At 41.6% G+C, this 19,774-nt stretch overlaps 1 protein-coding gene across 18 annotated transcripts in view; it reads right to left on the bottom strand.

Moving 5' to 3' along the window:
- Positions 1-19,774, bottom strand: part of MTMR3 (myotubularin related protein 3) — a 1,044,680-nt gene that overhangs the window by 566,390 nt on the left and 458,516 nt on the right. For all 18 annotated transcript variants that reach the window (XM_069214606.1, XM_069214607.1, XM_069214612.1 and 15 more), the window contains one exon: positions 16,838-16,920. In XM_069214606.1, coding sequence (XP_069070707.1) covers positions 16,838-16,920 — 83 coding nt within the window. The remainder of the gene's footprint in view (positions 1-16,837; positions 16,921-19,774) is intronic.

Genomic DNA, 19,774 nt, shown 5'->3' with positions numbered 1-19,774 from the left:
TGACTCAATTTGTTTACCAGATACGGAAGGAGTGGGAGAGGGGGAAAAGCGTAAGCAAATATCCCTGACCAACTCATCCATAACGTATTGCCCTTGGAGTGAAGGTGTGGATACCTGGACGCGAAGTTTTGGCATTTTGCGTTTTCTTTTGTTGCGAATAGGTCCATTTGTGGTGTTCCCCAGCTTCGAAAGTAAGTTTGTAGTATCTGGGGATGAATTTCCCATTCGTGTGTTTGTTGGTGATCTCGACTGAGATTGTCGGCTAACTAATTTTGAATTCCTGGGATGTACTGTGCTATTAGGCGAATGTGATTGTGAATCGCCCAATGCCAAATCTTTTGTGCTAAGAGACACAGTTGTGATGAGTGTGTCCCTCCCTGTTTGTTTAGGTAATACATTGTTGTCATGTTGTCTGTTTTGACAAGAATGTGTTTGTGGGCTATTAGCGGTTTAAATGCTTTCAATGCTAGAAACACCGCTAACAGCTCTAAATGGTTTATATGCAATTGCCTTTGTTGAACTTCCCATTGTCCCTGTATGCTGTGCTGGTTGAGGTGTGCTCCCCACCCTATCATGGAAGCATCTGTTGTGATCACGTATTGAGGCACTGGGTCTTGGAATGGCCGCCCTAGGTTTAAATTTATAGGATTCCACCATTGAAGTGAGGAGTGTGTTTGGCGGTCTATCAACACAAGATCTTGAAGTTGACCCTGTTCTTGTGTCCATTGGGTTGCTAGGCACTGTTGTAAGGGCCGCATGTGTAGTCTTGCATTTGGGACAATGGCTATGCATGAAGACATCATGCCTAGGAGTTTCATTACAAACCTCACTTGATAGTGTTGGTTTGGGTGCATGTTTAGTATTACATTTTGGAAGGCTTGTACTCTTTGTGGGCTTGGAGTGGCAATCCCTTTTTGTGTGTTGATTGTTGCTCCTAGGTATTGTTGTATTTGACACGGATGTAGATGTGATTTTTGGTAGTTTATAGAGAACCCTAACTTGTAAAGGGTTTCTATGACATAGTTTGTGTGAAGAAGACACTGTTGCTGAGTGCTGGTTTTTATTAACCAATCGTCCAAGTAAGGGAATACATACATGTGCTGTCTTCTGATGTGAGCAGCTACTACTGCAAGACATTTTGTGAATACCCTTGGGGCTGTTGTGATGCCGAATGGTAGCACTTTGAATTGGTAATGCACGCCTTGGATTACGAACCTCAAGTATTTCCTGTGGGAAGGATGTATGGGTATGTGGAAATAAGAATCTTTGAGATCTAATGTTGACATGTAGTCCTGTTGTTTGAGCAAGGGAATCACGTCTTGGAGTGTTACCATGTGAAAATGATCTGATTTAATGTAATGATTTAGTGTTCTGAGGTCTAATATGGGTCTCAGTGTTTTGTCCTTTTTTGGAATTAGGAAATACAGGGAGTAAACACCTGTTCCTGTTTGATGGTTGGGTACTAGTTCTATTGCTTCCTTTTGTAACAATGCTTGGACTTCTAGTTGTAACAGACCTAGGTGTTGTTTGGACATGCTGTGTGCTCTTGGAGGCACATCTGGTGGCAAATGTAGGAATTCTATGCAATAACCATGTTGGATAATGGCTCGGACCCACGCGTCCGTAGTTATGTGTTCCCAGTTTTGGTAATAATCTGTGAGCCTCCCCCCCACTGGTGTTGTGTGTTGGGGGTTTGTGACGTTGGAGTCACTTTTTAGTTTGTGGGGTTTTTGGGCTTTGGAATTTCCCTCTTGTTTTAGGGAACTGTCCACCCCTATATTGTCCCCGAAAACCTCCTCTCTGATATTGGCCCTGGTATGTGGGTCTGACTTGTGTGGTGGAAGGCTCTGTGGTCTGGGCCCGAAAACCCCTTTAAAGTGCGGCTTCCTAAAAGTGGCTCTGCTCTGTGGGGAGTAGAGCGTGCCCATGGCTTTGGCCGTGTCAGTGTCTTTCTTCAGTTTGTCTATCGCTGTATCCACCTCCGGCCCAAACAATTGTTGTCCGTTGAAAGGCATATTCAGCACAGCCTGCTGGATTTCTGTCTTAAATCCGGAGGTGCGTAGCCACGCGTGTCTCCGAATGGTTACCGCCGTGTTTATTGTCCTGGCCGCCGTGTCTGCTGAGTCCATAGCCGACCTTATTTGGTTGTTGGAGATAGTTTGGCCCTCCTCGACAACCTGTTGGGCACGTTTCTGGAACTCTTTGGGAAGGTGTTGAATGAAATGTTGCATTTCGTCCCAATGTGCCCTGTCGTATCTGGCCAGTAGAGCTTGCGAATTGGCAATTCGCCATTGATTGGCTCCCTGTGTTGCCACTCTTTTGCCTACTGCATCGAATTTCCGACTTTCTTTGTCGGTGGTGGTGCGTCTCCAGAGGTTTGTGAGTTTGCCCTTTTCCGGGCTTCTCCTACTACCACCGAATCAGGAGTTAAGTGTTGTGTAATGTACACAGGGTCCGTAGGGGGAGGTTTATATTTCTTCTCCAACCTAGATGTGATGGCTCTGCTCTTGACAGGGTCTTGAAAAACCTGTTTGGCGTGTTTTAACATGCCTGGTAACATTGGCAAACTTTGGTATTGGCTGTGTGTAGATGACAGGGTATTGAACAAGAAGTCATCTTCTATGGGCTCTGCATGCAATGCTACGTTATGAAAAGTAGCTGCCCTGGAAACCACCTGCATGTAAGCAGTACTGTCCTCCGGTGGTGATGGCCTTGCCGGGTACCAATCCGGACTATTATCTGAGACCGGTGCATCATACAAATCCCATGCATCGGGGTCATCTTGGCTCATCCCTGTGTGCGTTGGTGACTGCATCATTAGGGGTGTTGCTACTGGGGACAGATGTGGCGAGTGCGGTGGCAATTGCTGTGGAGAAAACTGTGGTGGTGTTTTTTCTTTAGCCACTTTTGCTTTTGGCTGCATTTCCGCCTCATGGAATGCGAGCTTCCGCTTCATCTTTATTGGAGGAAGAGTTCTGATTTTCCCCGTGTCTTTTTGTATATGGAGCCTCCTCTGGCTATGGTCTGGCTCTCCCATGCCCAGTTCTTGTTCAAACCTGTGGCCTTGTAATTGTGAGTAAAGGCCCTGTTCGTCTGTATAGGAGCTGTGTTTCGGCTCCGAGGCTGCATGTTTCCGTACCGAAACCTTTTCGGCAGTCTTTTTCGGTTCCGAGGAAACCTTTTTGTCCTTTGGGGTGCCGATCTCTTGGTGTCGAGTCTGGTCGGAGCCGGTATCTCGGTGCCGAGTCTGTTCGGAGCCGGTATCTCGACCGGAGTCTGATGTCTTCGGCTGCTGGGAGGCCTTTTTCGGTGCTGATGTTTGGTCACCATGTTTTCGGGTAAAGCCATGGCCTGTTGGCGGTGGCGTCCCCTGGGCCTTCATGATTTTCGAGTGAGTTTTTGCTGGGGCTGGTTTACTCACGGTTTGTTGCCTCGTCGGCTGCTCACTCTCGGGCTAGTCCAAGTCCGAATCTGGAATGGAGAATGTCTCCTCTTCTTAAACGTCGGGGTGTCCAGCCGGTGTCAACGCCATTTGAAGTCTTCGAGCTCTACGATCACGTAGTGTCTTCTTGGATCGAAATGCCCGACAGGCCTCGCACGTATCCTCTTTGTGTTCGGGGGACAAACACAGATTACAGACCAAGTGTTGGTCTGTAGAAGGATACAGTGTGGCAGCTGGGGCAGAAGCGGAAGGGGGTCCGTTCCATGAGCCTTGAAGATGGACACGGTCGGGCCGACCAGGCCCTGCCGAGGAGACAAAGCCCCCGAAGGGCTGCCGGAGCTCTTCTTTCTTCGGTGTCGATGTGCTATCACTAACCCGGTACCGAGCGCAAACAATACCGTCAAATTTTCCGATTGAGAATTATCTTTTCCGAACCGAAACACGGAGCGAAGAGGAACACGTCCAAACCCGATGGCGGAAAGAAAACAATCTAAGATGGAGTCGACGCCCATGCGCAATGGAGCCAAAAGGGAGGATTCCTTCGGTCTCGTGACTCGAAAAGACTTCTTCGAAGAAAAACAACTTGTAACACTCCGAGCCCACCACTAGATGGCAGGATAATGCACAGCATGTGTATCTGCAGCTAAACATGCCATTGAATATATATATATATATATATATATATATATATATATATATATATATGCCACCAGTTGTCTTGCAGTTGCAGCTTGCGTCTTCAAAGCAATGCACATACTTCAACTGACCCTTTTCAACGGTAGCTTTTAGGCAGCAATAAAAAAGTCAAGTACGTATTGTGATTATGTTTCTGCTAAAAAAGGGTCAGACTTGTCTAGTGGCAGTTTTAGTGCCATAAAGAAGCGCAGAAGGTTTATATGCCTACTGCAAAGAGCAAATCTGTATTTTATGTAAATAGCTGAGTACAATAGTAAAGTCAGCCATTACCTGCGCTATAATACAAATTAAATGTATGTGCGGGGTGGAGGGCGGCTATGGAGAGATGAAGGGCACTTTTGCTGGGTGGTAATGAGGGAATCCGAGGAGGAGGGAGTGGGAGCACCAATGATTGTTGGACTGGGCGCCGGAGGTGCTAAAGACTGTGACGAATGGTATGTGACAAGGTGTTTTTTGAGTGTCTTGAAAGAACGTACTGATTGAGGGAAGAAGCGCAGGTAAGGTGGCCTCTACTGTTGCACGTATCTCACACACACCATTGATTTTGTGACTGTCTACGTAGGCTAGTGTTTTAGAGCAACAGTTTAGCCAATAGCAGAGATGGCATCTTGATGGATCACTGCTGCCGTCACTCGGGTTATAGAGGACAGCTCTGACATAGGATCAAAGACTGAGACATCAGATACTGAGTCAGCATCTGAGGGATAGGACAATGGCGCAGACTCTGGGAGTGATTTTTCAGTCGGAGGAGTCCCATTCGATAACTCCTCTTCCAGTAAATTATGAGGGAGGTGATGAGGACAGTCCTGCTTTTCCTTTGCAAGCAGTCTGTGCAACTGGGTAATAGTGGGTTGGCCCAACCCAAAGAGCAGGTGAATGCGTCGGCAAGCAGAGAGAGAGAGTGCTCCCCAATTTAGTTCAGCCCCAAATTCCACAGCCCAAATCGTATTGTGGAGACATCAAAATTATCTATCGCAAAACAAACTGGTTTTGTAAGGCAGGCACCTGTGTTTTTGGTCCTGGGTTCGGCAGCCATATAGAGAAACACACTAACCCCAAACATTTCTGGAGACTAGACATTCGGGGGAGTCCACAGAGGTGTGACTTGTGTGGACTCCCCAAAGTTTTCTTACCCAGAATACCCTGCAAAGCTGAAATGTTGAATAAAAACTCTATTGTTCTCGCATTTCTGTCACACAAACTACAGGAATATGCTGGGATCCACAAAATTCCTAACACCCAGTGATTCCTCACCTGTCCTGATAAAAATACTACCCCACTTGAGTGCCTACACCTAGTGCCTGCGTCAGGAATTGATCACCCCAGGGTCAACAGCTGCTTCATGTAAGGACCAACATTGACCGTTGTGTGATCTATTCCTGTCGCGGGCACCAGGCCTACCCACACAAGTGAGGTACCATTTTTATCGGGAGACTTGGGGGAACGCTGGGTGGAAGGAAATTTGTGGCTCCTCTCAGATTCCAGAACTTTCTGTCACCGAAATGTGAGGAAAATGTGTTTTTTTAGCCAAATTGTGAGGTTTGCAAAGGATTCTGGGTAACATAACCTGGTCAGAGCCTCACAAGTCACCCCATCTTGGATTCCCCTAGGTCTCTAGTTTTCAAATATGCACAGGTTTGGTAGGTTTCCCTAGGTGCCGGCTGAGCTAGAGGCCAAAATCTACAGGTAGGCACTTTGCAAAAAACACCTCTGTTTACTGTGAAAAAATGTGATGTGTCCACGTTGTGTTTTGGGCCATTTCCATTCGTGGGCGGTAGGCCTACCCACGCAAGTGAGGCACCATTTGTATCGGGAGACTTGGGGGAACACTGGGTGGAAGGAAATTTGTGGCTCCTCTCAGATTCCAGAACTTTCTGTCACCGAAATGTGAGGAAAATGTGTTTTTTTAGCCACATTTTGAGGTTTGCAAAGGATTCTGGGTAACAGAACCTGGTCAGAGCCCCACAAGTCACCCCATCTTGGATTCCCCTAGGTCTCTAGTTTTCAGAAAATGCACAGGTTTGGTAGGTTTCCCTAGGTGCCAGTTGAGCTAGACGCCAAAATCTACAGCTAGGCACTTTGCAAAAAACACGTCAGATTTCAATGTAAAAATGTGATGTGCCCATGTTGCGTTTCCTGTCGCGAGCATTAGGCCTACCTCGCAAGTGAGGTACCATTTTTAGCGGGAGACTTCGGGGAACAGAGAATAGCAAAACAAGTGTTATTGCCCCTTGTCTTTCTCTACATTCTTTCCTTCCAAATGTAAGACAGTGTGTAAAAAAGACGTCTATTTGAGAAATGGCCTGTAATTCACATGCTAGTACGGGCATCCCGGAAGTCAGAGATGTGCAAATAACCACTGCTTCTCAACACCTTATCTTATGCCCATTTTGGAAATACAAAGGTTTGCTTGATACCTACTTTTCACTTTATATTTCAGCAAATGAATTGCTGTATACCCGGTATAGAATGAAAACCCATTGCAAGGTACAGCTCATTTATTGGCTCTGGGTACCTAGGGATCTTGATGAACCTACAAGCCCTATATATCCTCGCAACCGTAAGAGTCCAGCACATGTAACAGTATATTGCTTTAAAAAAATCTGACCATGCAGGAAAAAGTTACAGAGTAAAACGTGGAGAAAAATGGCTTGCTGAATTCAGAATTTTGTCTACTTTTCAGAAATGTTTAGCTTTCCGGGATCCAGCATTGGTTTCACACCCATTTCTGTCACTTACTGGAAGGAGGCTGAAAGCACCAAAAATAGTAAAAATGGGGTATGTCCCAGTAAAATGCCAAAATTGATTGTGTTGAAAAATGTGGTTTTCTGATTCAAGTCTGCCCGTTCCTGAAAGGTGGTAAGATGGTGATTTTAGCACCAGAAACCCTTTGTTGATGCCATTTTCAGGGAAAAAACCACAAGCCTTCTTCGGCAGCCCTTTTTTCCCATTTTTAAAAAAAAAAAAAATGTTCACTATATTTTGGCTAATTTCTTGGTCGCCTCCCGGGGAAACCACAAACTCTGGGTACCATTAGAATCCCTAGGACGTTGGAAAAAAAGGACACAAATTTGGCGTGGATAGCTTATGTGGACAAAAAGTTATGAAGGCCTAAGCCGAACTACCCCAAATAGCCAAAAAAGGGCTCAGCACTGGGGGGGAGAAAAGGCCCAGCAGCTGAGAGGTTAATTCCCTCTCTGGTGGAAGTATGTGGAAGGATCCTGTGTTTTGCTTCCCACAAGAAGAAGCTTATACCACCACACTTCCTAGGGAGAGATCTAGTGATAGAAAAGATGGGTCCCCTGGGGCAGGTATATACCTGCGCAGTATGGATGTATTCACTGCTCGTGTGGTAGTAGGCTTTTACTATATCTATATTAATGGAGTAATGAAAGCTTTATTAAAAGGCAGTAGAGGTTTTTCAGAAGAAGTGAATGAAATAACTGTAAAACATTTGCAAAGAAGTTAGTCGCAGACACATCTGAAAGCAGGGTCAGTTCTAAAAACTCAGATTCTTTCTTAATGACGTGTTAAGAAGAAGTATAAGCCAGAGTAGAACCCGGTGGGGAATCAATATCAACCTCTGGAGAAGCGTCTACTAGCTTCCTGTGAAGCAGTGTAAGGCTCCCCCAATGACTGAGGAGAAAAGAAGGTATGATTTTCAATCAGTATTTTGATCCCCCTACTGGGTGAAAGTCCATGCCAAAAAGGTCCTTAATTCATAGGACTGTTGAAACTCTGTACATGGCTGTAGCTGCTACTCTTACAGATGTCTCTGTGCCTGTCTTCTAGAGTTATGAGCCCTGATTGGAGTAAGTGGCACAGTCAGGGACGGTGGTGTCAGAATTAGTGGCAAGGCTTACATTCAAACAAGTGTCATATACAGCTTTAAGAGTGGTGCCAGTGCTGGAAAAGGTACTGCCCCAGAAATAACAGCGGGCTGAACCAAAGGGAAACTGGACACCAGGGGAGAACCCGTAGAATGGAATCTGAGTGGAGCCCTAGGTGGACACAAGGGCATATAGGCGCACCAAAGGGGGCTGATGCTTGCACAAACATATGACTGCTTCAGCATTATTAAGAAAATGTCTAACTATGTACAGTTTATTCAAAATGTGTAGCTCACTTGGCCCTTTTGGGTCACAGGTGTAATCACACAATGTGGCCCTCTACAAGGATGCCTGCAAGTGCAAGGCGGGATCATTTTTACTCTGTTGTAGGTGCACATTAAAAGTCTTAACATTATGATAAAAGAGAGGCAATAGGATTTTTTCATGGACTACTACGAGTGGTCAGAATGTCATACGTAAACCTAGAAGGCTCAAAGAGTTATTTATTTGGTTGGAAAGCGTTTCCAAAAAAGAGTCCGCTAAATAGTGGGACTCCAGGACTCTAAGGAAATACTTAAAGGTAAACCGCACACCGAGGGGTCTTAGAATTAACATTTTTCCTGCAGTTAAGATTAGGATGAGGAAAAGGCTGTGAAGTGGGAGAGCAAGCTTAGTCAGACTTCGAGAGACCTAATGGAGTGATGCTAATCGAGTTTTCCGATACACAAAGAAGAGTATTACCCAATGACATTGATGAGATCAAAAAAATCAAATGAAGGGTTGAATTGTGAGGACAATTTGGTTAAGAACAATGAAATTTTAGGTAAGGTAATGGATGCATTTCAGGACGAACAACAGGAGAAGAAAAGCATCAAGTTTATAAGGGATGAAAGAGATAACAGATATGGCAGAGTATACAAGTATGCTAAGAAATTTGATGACTATGTGTAAAGATGTTCTCAAAAGTAACCAGACTGATGATGATGGTTCTAGTATAAGTGGTAAACATAGATCGTAGAGGGCCCCTGCTACGATATGTGGAGCAGCAACCAAAGGAAAGTATGGTATAAATCAAAAAACAAAGCTGTTCTTTACAGTTTAAGCTATTCATAGGTATAACTCTAATGAGTATGCTTTAAAAAGAGGAATGGAGTCAAAATTCTAAGCAAGTATTTTACATTTCCAAAACGTATTACATCATCCTCATCATTTCATCAGCATCAATATATAATGATAATATTGCAATACATAATACTCTAATATTGCAAACCCAATACACACAATCAAAACCTCAATGAAACAAAATAATACAATACTACTTTTTCCTGCTGAGGTAGTGACCTTCTCGGGTGTCTCACACAAACCTGTGCCTCAATCATTCACTCCACACATACCAAACATACCATCCTCCTGCTCAAACATCACTCAACAAAATTAAAATCACTATTGATCCGAGTCTTAACATTGCACTACCACTATAGGTTCCAGTTAATATATCTGCCTTAGCATTTTTTAAACTTATTACTTGGGCATTTCTTATTTTAGAATAAGGTGCTGCTTCAAGCTATATGAGAACTCAATGTTTAGATACAATTGTACACAATGGGAAAGTTTCCCCCCGGCCCCATCACATGCACTATCCATGAGGGTATTCACAGACACGGGCAAAGGTTGTTTATGTTTTTGGAGCTGTAATAAATGCTGGGTTGATACCAGGTATTCAGTACTGGATTCACATTTTGAACTTTATCATGTTTGCAGATGGGTTGTGTAATACCTTATTATACGTTGAAGTTTAGCATTTTTGCAGTTCTATATGTGTGGAATTAATAGCACAATTAATTTTATTGTTAAAACCTATAGTAACCTTACCGGGTTTCTTTTTAACACTTTGCAAATATCGGGTTGTCCAGATTCATAAAGTACTTTTTCTAGATCGAGAGGTCTTAGGTAACACATTCATCAGTTTTCTTAGGTTTAGGGTCTTTCTTTCATGTTCATTATTGCACCACATTTAGTGTTACGATGTGTAAATAGCACGCACATCGGGCACTCCAGTTTACTTCACCTGGTTGGATACGGGAACTGACAGGACACTGAACAGATCCATGTTGGGTATGGCGCACTATTCTACTTGCATTCACAGATAAAGAATCAAATGCTCACTTAAATACCAATCTAATTATTTAAACATTTAATATTAGGAATTTCATGGGATTCACTCCGTGATTGCCGCGAGGATTGTGTTATTCGGACACGCACACTCCAACCAGGAATTTCGAAGAGTCACATGTATAGTTGTGAAGTGAGTGAACTTGCATGTCGACATGTACACAAACATTCATATCACACTGTTTTAGACAACTCCTGCACATCTAATATTAAGGTACATCATTTCCTGCTTCCAGATTGAATGCTTCTTTTCTTAACAGATTGGGGATTGAAATGCTGGTTGCCAGTAAGAAGGCTGGTTTCAATGCAGATTAAATGTATGTTGGGCGTTGTAGTCACTCACAAATCAACATTATTTTGGTTCAACATTGTAGTAGTTACCATAACCTCTACACACTACTGCATGGTAAACGCCCATTTTTAAGTGGGATGAGTTTGAGGTCATGATTGTTTAACCAACACATTTTGGCACAGGTGGCATGATTTTCTCTTAGTAATCACTATGAGACCTATTTCTACTGGGAACCTTTTGTATTAATGCAACAACACAGTATATGTTAGGAGCTTCTATCAGTTTTCATGTAACATTCTCATCACATGTTGTTTTCTTACTTGTGTACGGGAATTTTCAAGGATGAGCAATTTAATACTGTGACAATTTGTATTGAACAGGTTCTCTTGCATGTTTCTTGTATGTCTGAACATCATGACCTCTTGTTTAAGGCAAATCCACAGTTACAAAATGTTTTAAATTATATATTGCTTTCTCCATTATAGCTACGCCTGATGAAGGGTGGAATCACCCGAAATGCATTGGGATTCAACAACAGAACTGTTTTGATAACACTGGTCCATGTTCAGCTGTATTGTGTCAGCACACTGAACGTGAAAGAACATTTGTAGGTCATCTTAATGTACAATTAACAACGATAATCGTTTATCAAGTTATGAGTAAACAATGTATGATAGGACACTATTTTTGGGTGGAATTTGTTAAATCTTACAAAAACATTTTGTGTTGAAATTGGCCCATGGGCCCTTCTGTAGTGCGCTTTTGGTACTAGTCAACCCTTGGTCTTCTAGTTTATTGATTTCCTATTTTTGCCCATATGTAGTAATCTGTCACCAATGTATTATAGAATTCTCCAAGTGTACGTGACTTCCATCCAAATATGTATCCTGCTCCTACATTCCCATGTTCAATGCCTTGCAGTCCAATATTCCACGCATATGTCTGTTTCGATGGGAGTTGCACATATGCAGGAGCACCTTCTTCAGGGTGTGACTAATAAAAAATAACCTGCACAAAACCTCAGAACAGTTCACGAGGCAGGCAAATAAAATATGGTCACTAAGATCTCCAGTGAGTTTCCCAACTGATACGTGGATTAACGCGCTCTTTTCATCTAGTTTTCAATTTGGCAATCTAATGAGACCAGGAAAGAGAAATCCAGAGGAAGGAATTAGAGGAAAGAGGGGTAGCAGATCAAGGTGTCAACATAGGAAAGAAGGACAGAGAGGGGATCAGAACAAGGGCACAATAGATGAGAGATGAGACACCAAACAGAGAACTTGGTGGTGATTTTTTCGGATAGAACCCTGACTGTGACTGAAATTTCAGCTCTTAATAAGGACTGAGTTTTGCCACTATGAATGCATTCAATGATCTCTTGGCCAAGCTTGACCTGGTCAAGTCTGTACGACAATTGAAGTTGAAAAAAATATTTTTTGGATAAGCCCAATAAAAGGGAGACTATCCTTATTGCAAAAGATTTATCCATATCTCTATTGGACAGTTGCATGAAATAGCACTAGTGATGAGTTTGGTAGACAAACAGGATTATGATATTGACGATGTGGTATTGCAACTGAAAATTGATACGGACTGTAGCAAATTGAGTGGTCTCAGGCCTAAATCTAATTTTATGCCTCCTGTTAGAGCTGATAATGTAATGGATGTTTTTCGGAACCTTGCAATCAATGATTTAGAAATGCAGAAAGTGCTATCAAGCAAGTCTAATCAGCATTGCATGATCTGAGGAGTGATACATCTATAATCAAAGAGGATGATAAAGGTGGCAAAGTTGGGATCATGAATTTTAGTTACTACGATAAGGAGGCACATAGGCAACCTGGAGACAGACTGAACTATGTCAAGGTTGAGGCAACAGACCTGGCAAAATCAGAATCTATTATTAAAAGTAAATTATGATTAATTTAAGTACCTGAGGGTTGAAAATGCTATTAGATCTGTGATATACTTTCTGCCCGAAATCTACAAGGGAGGTGGTATACTTCCCGGTCGTCCAATAATTGCTGGTATAGGAAGCTTGACAGAAAATACTTTAGAGTACATTGATATGTTTCTAGCTCCCTTTGTAACAACTGTACCTTCCTATTTTAAAGGCACAAAATACTTTTTGAAACCAATGAATCACATTACGTGGGACGCAGATTATTACATGGGGACTATGGATACAAGTATTCTATATATCACTATTGAGCACAAAAAGAGGTATTGAAGCCATTAGATATTTTCTTTACACTAGATCAGCCAATTTTTACATCATTCCCACAAGCTAATTGATCTGATAAAAGCTGTTCTAGCGAACACTATTTTTTCTGTACCAGAATGATCTGTACCAGCAGCTGTGGTGTACAGCAATGGGGTCCAGGTCTGCTCCTTCTTATACCAACCTACTTATGGGTTGGGATGAAACAGAGCATGCCTGGACAGGACAATGGTATGACAACAATCAGCTTATTTATTGGGTCGATATAGCGACAATATTTTTATAACCTGGAAGGGAGAAGTCAAAGACCTCAGGGCATACCATGCGTATTTGAAAGACAATTTTAACATCTCACTAGATCTTAAAAACAGTCAAACTTCAATTAGTTTTTTTTGGATCTTGAAATGTATGTAGATGACAACAAACTGGTATCACATTAGTTTAAAAAGTCGACTTCGGCTAATGTTATCCTGCACGCAGATTCAGGGCCTTAAAAAGCAGATCAGTAAAACTCCTTTTGGGGAGTTTTTGAGGGCCAAAAGGAACTGTAGTTTACAAGTGAACATGAGAAAAAGGCTTTAGACATCACTGCCAGGTTCCTCAAAAGAGGATGTGATCCTAAGACTTTACATTCAGCCAAGAACAAAGTGAGCAAAAACCATCCAAGAGGAATTACTAGGGGATTGACCAAAATTCAAAGCTAATTCTAAAAATTAGATCAGATTTATCACAACCTATAGTAATAGCACTACAAGGGTTTTCAATATCCTATGCAAATATTGGGGTGTCCTTACACTGAATCCGAATCTAAAAAGTTTACAATCAGCTAAACCTAAAAAGGTTTATAGGAAGGAACCAACATTACACGTTACTTATTCCTAGTGATACAATTTATTATAACACTAGTAATACCAATACTGGTTGGCTACCAGAATTACCTAACGGGTCATTCAAATGAAGGAATTGTATACTTTGTAATTATGTTTCTGTAGTCAAAGTAATTACTGATGTATTTGGACACAATCATTTTCGCATTATTTCATTAATTAATTGTAATACTTCTAACGTTATCTATATGGTGATCTGTGTCTGCGGAAATCAATTCACTGGATCAAGTATGCACAAATTGAAAACTAGATGAAGGAGCACATCAGGGCCATAAAAAATTTGGATAACAGGTACCTGATGTGGTTCATTTCAGGTCAACGTGCACACTTGCTCAACTTGCCAATCTAAAGTTCATTGGTATGGAGGAAGTCAAAATAGAAGCAGCAGCAATTTGGAAAAGACGCTGTGAGCTAGGAAACATATTTCATAAATCTTTTCAAAACGGTTCAATGTGCTTTGAACATTGATCATGAATTGTCTGCTCTTCTGTAAAGTCACAACAGTTTTATAAGAGAGATACCACCATTTCAGGTGTCTTTTATGTCAACATAAGACTTTATATGCTGATTGGTGGTATTGGTCCGCTCGAGTGCTTTGGGATTTTCCAGAAGTGGGGCTTGGTGATTTGGTCACAAAGTCTAATCATTGTTTAATTCTTTTACAGTGGAGGATAAGTGTAAGGCGGTTTTCCACATATCATTTTTAGGGCCAGTGTTTTAGGGACAACATTATTGGAAACACAGACAGCACAGTGGTAACTTTTCCTAGCCTTTCATAGGCTCAGCTTAGGGTTCGAGATAAACTCAGGCGGAATGGAAATACCCCCCACTTTGACACTGAGCTTTTTGGACCACCAGATGGTCTTTTTTCTTCTCTTTGGAATTTGGTCATAATTAACATTATTTTATTTTTTTAATGGAGAACAAAAGTCCCGTACAACAAATATCCAAACAATACATACATATAATGACAATGAATTCTATGTGTAATCATAACACTTAATAATTTATTCATACAAAAATTCTCATTCACGACAATCACAACGATAGTGTGGTTTCCAGACAAGCTAGAAACCATCAAGGCTACAACATATCATTTGAAAACTGTCAATTACAAATATATATATATATATATATATTCATGATGGAAAACATAAATAAGTGCATAATCCAATGAATCAGGTCACAAATCTGGGACACACTGCCATTTAGGTGTATGTATCAAATGAATATGCTACCCATACTCATACATAAAACCATATCAAGAATATACACGAGTCAAGGTACATATGTTGTACGTTTCAGTCCCAGAGCCTAGATAAACAGTATCATCATCAGGAAATAAAATTTAAGCCTGAGACAAGCAAGCGAAGTAACTTCAATTAGGATCCAATGCAGCTCAAAAAGAAAGCTGAAGATCACCAGTATCCTGAAATTTAAGGTGAGTGCTTCCAAGGATGTTATTGACGAAAATACCCAAAATGTATCTCAGTCAACCTGAGTATTAGGGCTACCCTATTTGGGACAAGTAAACATTTAATTAAGCATAAAGAGCAGATAAAGAAGGCACCCGATCAATTAAACCATGGTCTATCCAAAGAATGCCATGAGCGTCAGCCAAAACGGTGGAAACAGAAGGCAAGTAGGGTAAGTGAAACCAATGTCCATGTCTTGCTCTCAAAATTGTTGTATAAGCAGTGAGTTGGTCTTTTTTTATACTTTGGTTACATCTAATATCATTGTTGACAGGGAAAATGGGATATGAGCTATGAGACATGAGTAACATTGAGCTTACGCTATGGTTTGAGTTCAGGTTTTTATTATCTGTTGCTTACGTTCAGGAGAATTGGCGCAGAGGGGCTAAAAACACACTGTGTATAGGGCTTAGCCTAGGGTTTGAAACGGCTCATGGCGGGTACGAATGTATGTTTTAGAATGCTGTATTAACAGTATTAGTGAGCCCACTTCAGGGTTTTGGGACTCGCTGCATGGTGAAGTGACAACTTTACGTAGGGTGTTAGGGGTTCATTTTGGGTTTGAGAAATGGTCGGTCAGTCATCAACTATTTGAACTTTTGCTTGTTTTATTTTTCTTTCTTTTCTCTTGTTTTTTGGGAGATGAGCGTTCATGTATGGCACCCAAGGCCTATGCATGTCATGTTTTCAAAGGAGGATATTTTTAATAGATTTGGTATTTAGGATGATTCTTGGTTTTGAACTGGTGTAATGGTTTTAGGTCATGGCCTATAAGGGCTTGGATGTCTCTTTTTCGTGTGCACTCTGGATCTAAATTTGCTTGCAGTGATTGGGCATGTTTAATTCACTGAAAGGTAAGGGGCATTACGTTGTATTCCTGTTGCTAATATTGATCTATTTGAATTATAGTGGTTTGAAACATTTTATGGCTAATTTTATGGAATTTTGCTTTGAATCTAGGATCCCGTAACATGGGGAATTCAAGAAGGTCTTTTTAGATGTTACTCGTCAAGGGTTTTGTCTTACATTCTTAGGTAATTGTTTTTTGTTAGAGTAATGCTTTGGTAGCGTGCAGCAAGTTAGATAAAATGCTTACTTTATAGTACTAATTGACTTGTTAAACAGAGGGGCTGCTGTTCCCCTTGTCTTTTCTGTGTGCCTTTTGTTCTGTTGCTTGTTCACGTATACATGCTGGTTTTGTGTGTTGTGACTGGAGGGTCAACTCTGTCCTTAACTGTGGAGCTACTGGGCCTCATGTTCTCTTTTCTTCTTAAGGTGTTCAGTTACATTGAGTGAGCAGATTCACGTGCACTTTCATCTGGGCATTTCTGTGCATCTGCTTTATGATTACTGAAAGGAGGGTTATTCAGTTCAACACAGTCGCTGTAGTCTCAGAACTGACAGTGAGATGATTGTGTTTTAACTAAGCAAATTGGGGCACTGAGTGTATAGGGTTGCTTCAAGAGTATAATATCTAATCTTGGGTTCCTGAATCTTTTTACTTCTCTCACTGTTTTCTCCAGTTATATGAGTTGGTACAGTGATTACAGCATGGAAAGAAACACCTTAATCTGTTTCAGGTGAACAAAGAAGGATATCTAGATAAGTACAGGTAGGGTTTTGTGATTACCTCTTATATTCAAATATGCTTGATTTTAAAACCAGTGTTGTGTTAGCGTAATCCCACCATCAGTTACTTTAAGACTAAACATATAGTGATTCCAATCTCTAGAACATCAGTACCACTTGACTTCTACACAAAGCACTGAGTTCAATGCTTGGAGTTTCAGTTTATCATTTGGATAAAAGCAATGTCACATACCTGATAACTTTGCAGTCCTTGCAAGTCAAATGCAATTGAAATATGTCCCGACATTCAACGGACTCTATGAGCTGTAATGGCACCTGAAATATATATATAAACAAAAAGTAAGCACTCTTTCTAACACTCCAACACCATCAAGGTAAAGTATTATGCAATCAGATGAAGAGCAGTAAGAACAGAGTGGAGATGCTCTAAGTTCTGAGTCTGCCTGCATGGACCAAAGGTGAGGTATCATGTTTATTCATTTTGCAAAAGATTAGGGTGTTGACTTTTTTTCAAAGTACTCCTCTACTGATGATTTTGTCCCACCAATCACTTTGCCGGCCAATTTATCTGAACTTCTACAACCGCAGATCAATTTGAAGAGTTAAATTAGCCAAGTTCATGAAATTAAGATGTTAATGGATATAGGCTCAACATATAGCCATCAAGGAAATTGTGTTTTTAAGAACACAAACTGAGGGATCACGTCTCATGTTATCTTAGTAATAAGTCTGTACTGGAGGACACACATTTTAATCCACAGCTTTTATGAACAAGTTAGCGAAATTAAGTGAAAAATAAAAAATTGAAACTCTACAATGTCAGCTGGAAGGTCATCATGCAGAATAAACAGAGATCAGCATCAATAGAAATAGATTTTGCATGATCAACTGAAGAGGCTACGTCCAGGGAACACGGCTGTACTTCTATGAAATCATCAGAGGCATAAAATCAGGAGTAAGAAATAGCTGAATTTAAGCCAGTAGAACCGAGAACATAAACAAATACGTAGCTGACACGTCTCAGTGTTGACAAGTACAACAAGATTGTAATAACGCCTTGTAAAATTGCAAACAATTCCATCACTTGTGCAAAATAACCTCTCGTCTACTGCACATTTGTCACCATAAAGTCACATGTGTAAACACATGTGGTATAGGGATATCATTTGAAGGACCGATTGTGGGAAACTGACCATGGTGGGACTGATGTTTGACAGGGTATAATAGGTGGTCTCGGTTCTACATCTGGGATAATAACCATGGCCTGGTGCAGAGCTGCACCAGATAAAGTTCTAATGTTTGCATTGGCAAAACAGATCAGCATCCATGATCTCGTTGTCAGAATTGAGCAGGAGAAACAATAGTCAGAATCTTAGCGATTTTCAACATTCTAACTGGGCCAGAGGATCAACTGAAAAATGCATTCTACTTGATGACTACCTAAGCATTGAGGACAATGGCGGGAGGCACAGCTACAAAAACTTAACAGTGGTTTGTGGATAGGCAAAGATGTACAGGCTGGGGTCCAAGGACTGGAACTGGACTATGAGATACCGGTATCAATCTTAGACGAGGTTGTGGGATACATAACAGTATCTGAAAAATGAAGGACTTAAAGGAGTGTGTGCCAGTTTTGACCTATGGTGTTGCAAATGTCAACAGGGGGTCTAAAGAATAATGATAGGCTGAGGTCTGGCTGGGAGGTTAAGAATGACCTAAGGATCCAAGCATGGACAAGACAGGGCCTAATTTCTATATGCAACATATATTCTATAGGCCAGACACAAGATACCAACCATAATTTGAGTAACAGCAGTCTGAATATCAGACTATGGTCTGTAAAATAAGGGTAGAAGTCCTAATAATGAACTGAGGCACAACCTGGTGTCTGGCCATAGGGTTTAAATATTGGCCATAAGATGAGAACCTTTGCCCCAAGGACTGCATACCTACTGCGTCCTCCTATTTTCCTATTTCTCCATTATGCACTATCGACTTTATTCTAGCTGTTACATTTTACATAATTTGATCACTTGTGACAAAGAAAAAGCTTATATTGGGGAATAACAACACATTGTTCATATGAACAAACAAATAAGATTACAATGCAGCACACCACACCACCTTCACTTCTAGTCAAGAATATTCACCCCAATAACAATTTTGCAACCAAGCAGGGAATATTATACTTTCCGACTTAGTTGTGCAGTACAAAACCTAGGCAGCTCAATAAGTTAGTAAATTACAAATTTCATGTCCCAAAATCATGCTAACACATGGTTATTGTTTTAAAGGGCATGCACCTTATTTACTCATTCTCATCAATTGGCACTGCTTTGTTCACTTATCTTGTTGCTTGAACTTCATGAACAAGTCACTCGCCTTTGGTAATGATATTTTTGGTAGATACTGTCTGCAGATAGCTCATCTTATGAATTTCCTCCAGACAAAAAACTGAATAAAGAAACTAATGCTTTAGCCCCATAGCACCAAAAGATGCCATTGAGAGGCTCTGTTCTTCCCTGAAATTACAACATTAAGTCTTAATGCATTACCCATCACATTACAACCAGACCCCCTCCTTTTCTTTGCTCCCTTTAAACCCTTCTGTGCCGTTGACGTAATGGTTACGTCCAATGGCACAGTGCTCATGAGCCGAGGACGTAACCATTACGTCCTCAGCACTGAGCTCAGAATGAGTGCCAGCCCTCCTCTGTGGGCTTTCCTTCCACCCCCCAAGGCAGGGATGGAAGGGGAAGCCCTTCCCCTTCCACCCGACCCCTCCAGTGATATCTGATGTCAGTGCACATTTGCACGCTGACCTCATCAGAGGCCACTTCCCCATCGCGGTGGAAGCTCAGCTTCCAACACGATCGGAAGAGAATTGCAAAGCATTTCTCTCCTGATCATGTGATGGGGCCTGAGAGGCTTCAAAGGGAAGGCAGATCAGCCTATTGTTATCAGGCCTATGAAACCTATAGGCACCAGGGATCTTTTTTTTTTTGTGGTGCTGGGGGTGGGGGGGGGTGGGGTGTATTTTAGAGGTGGGGAGGGACACCTTAGGCAAGGGTCCCTCCCCTGGGGGGCAAATTGTCATTTCTGCCCATCGGCCGATTTTTGTTAGGCCAATCTTCCCCCAAGGGGGGGCAGAAACCACAAGGCACTGGGG

The sequence above is a fragment of the Pleurodeles waltl genome, chromosome 11 (assembly GCF_031143425.1).
Source record: "Pleurodeles waltl isolate 20211129_DDA chromosome 11, aPleWal1.hap1.20221129, whole genome shotgun sequence".
Taxonomy (NCBI): domain Eukaryota; kingdom Metazoa; phylum Chordata; class Amphibia; order Caudata; family Salamandridae; genus Pleurodeles; species Pleurodeles waltl.
This window is presented reverse-complemented; position numbering and strand designations above follow the sequence as displayed.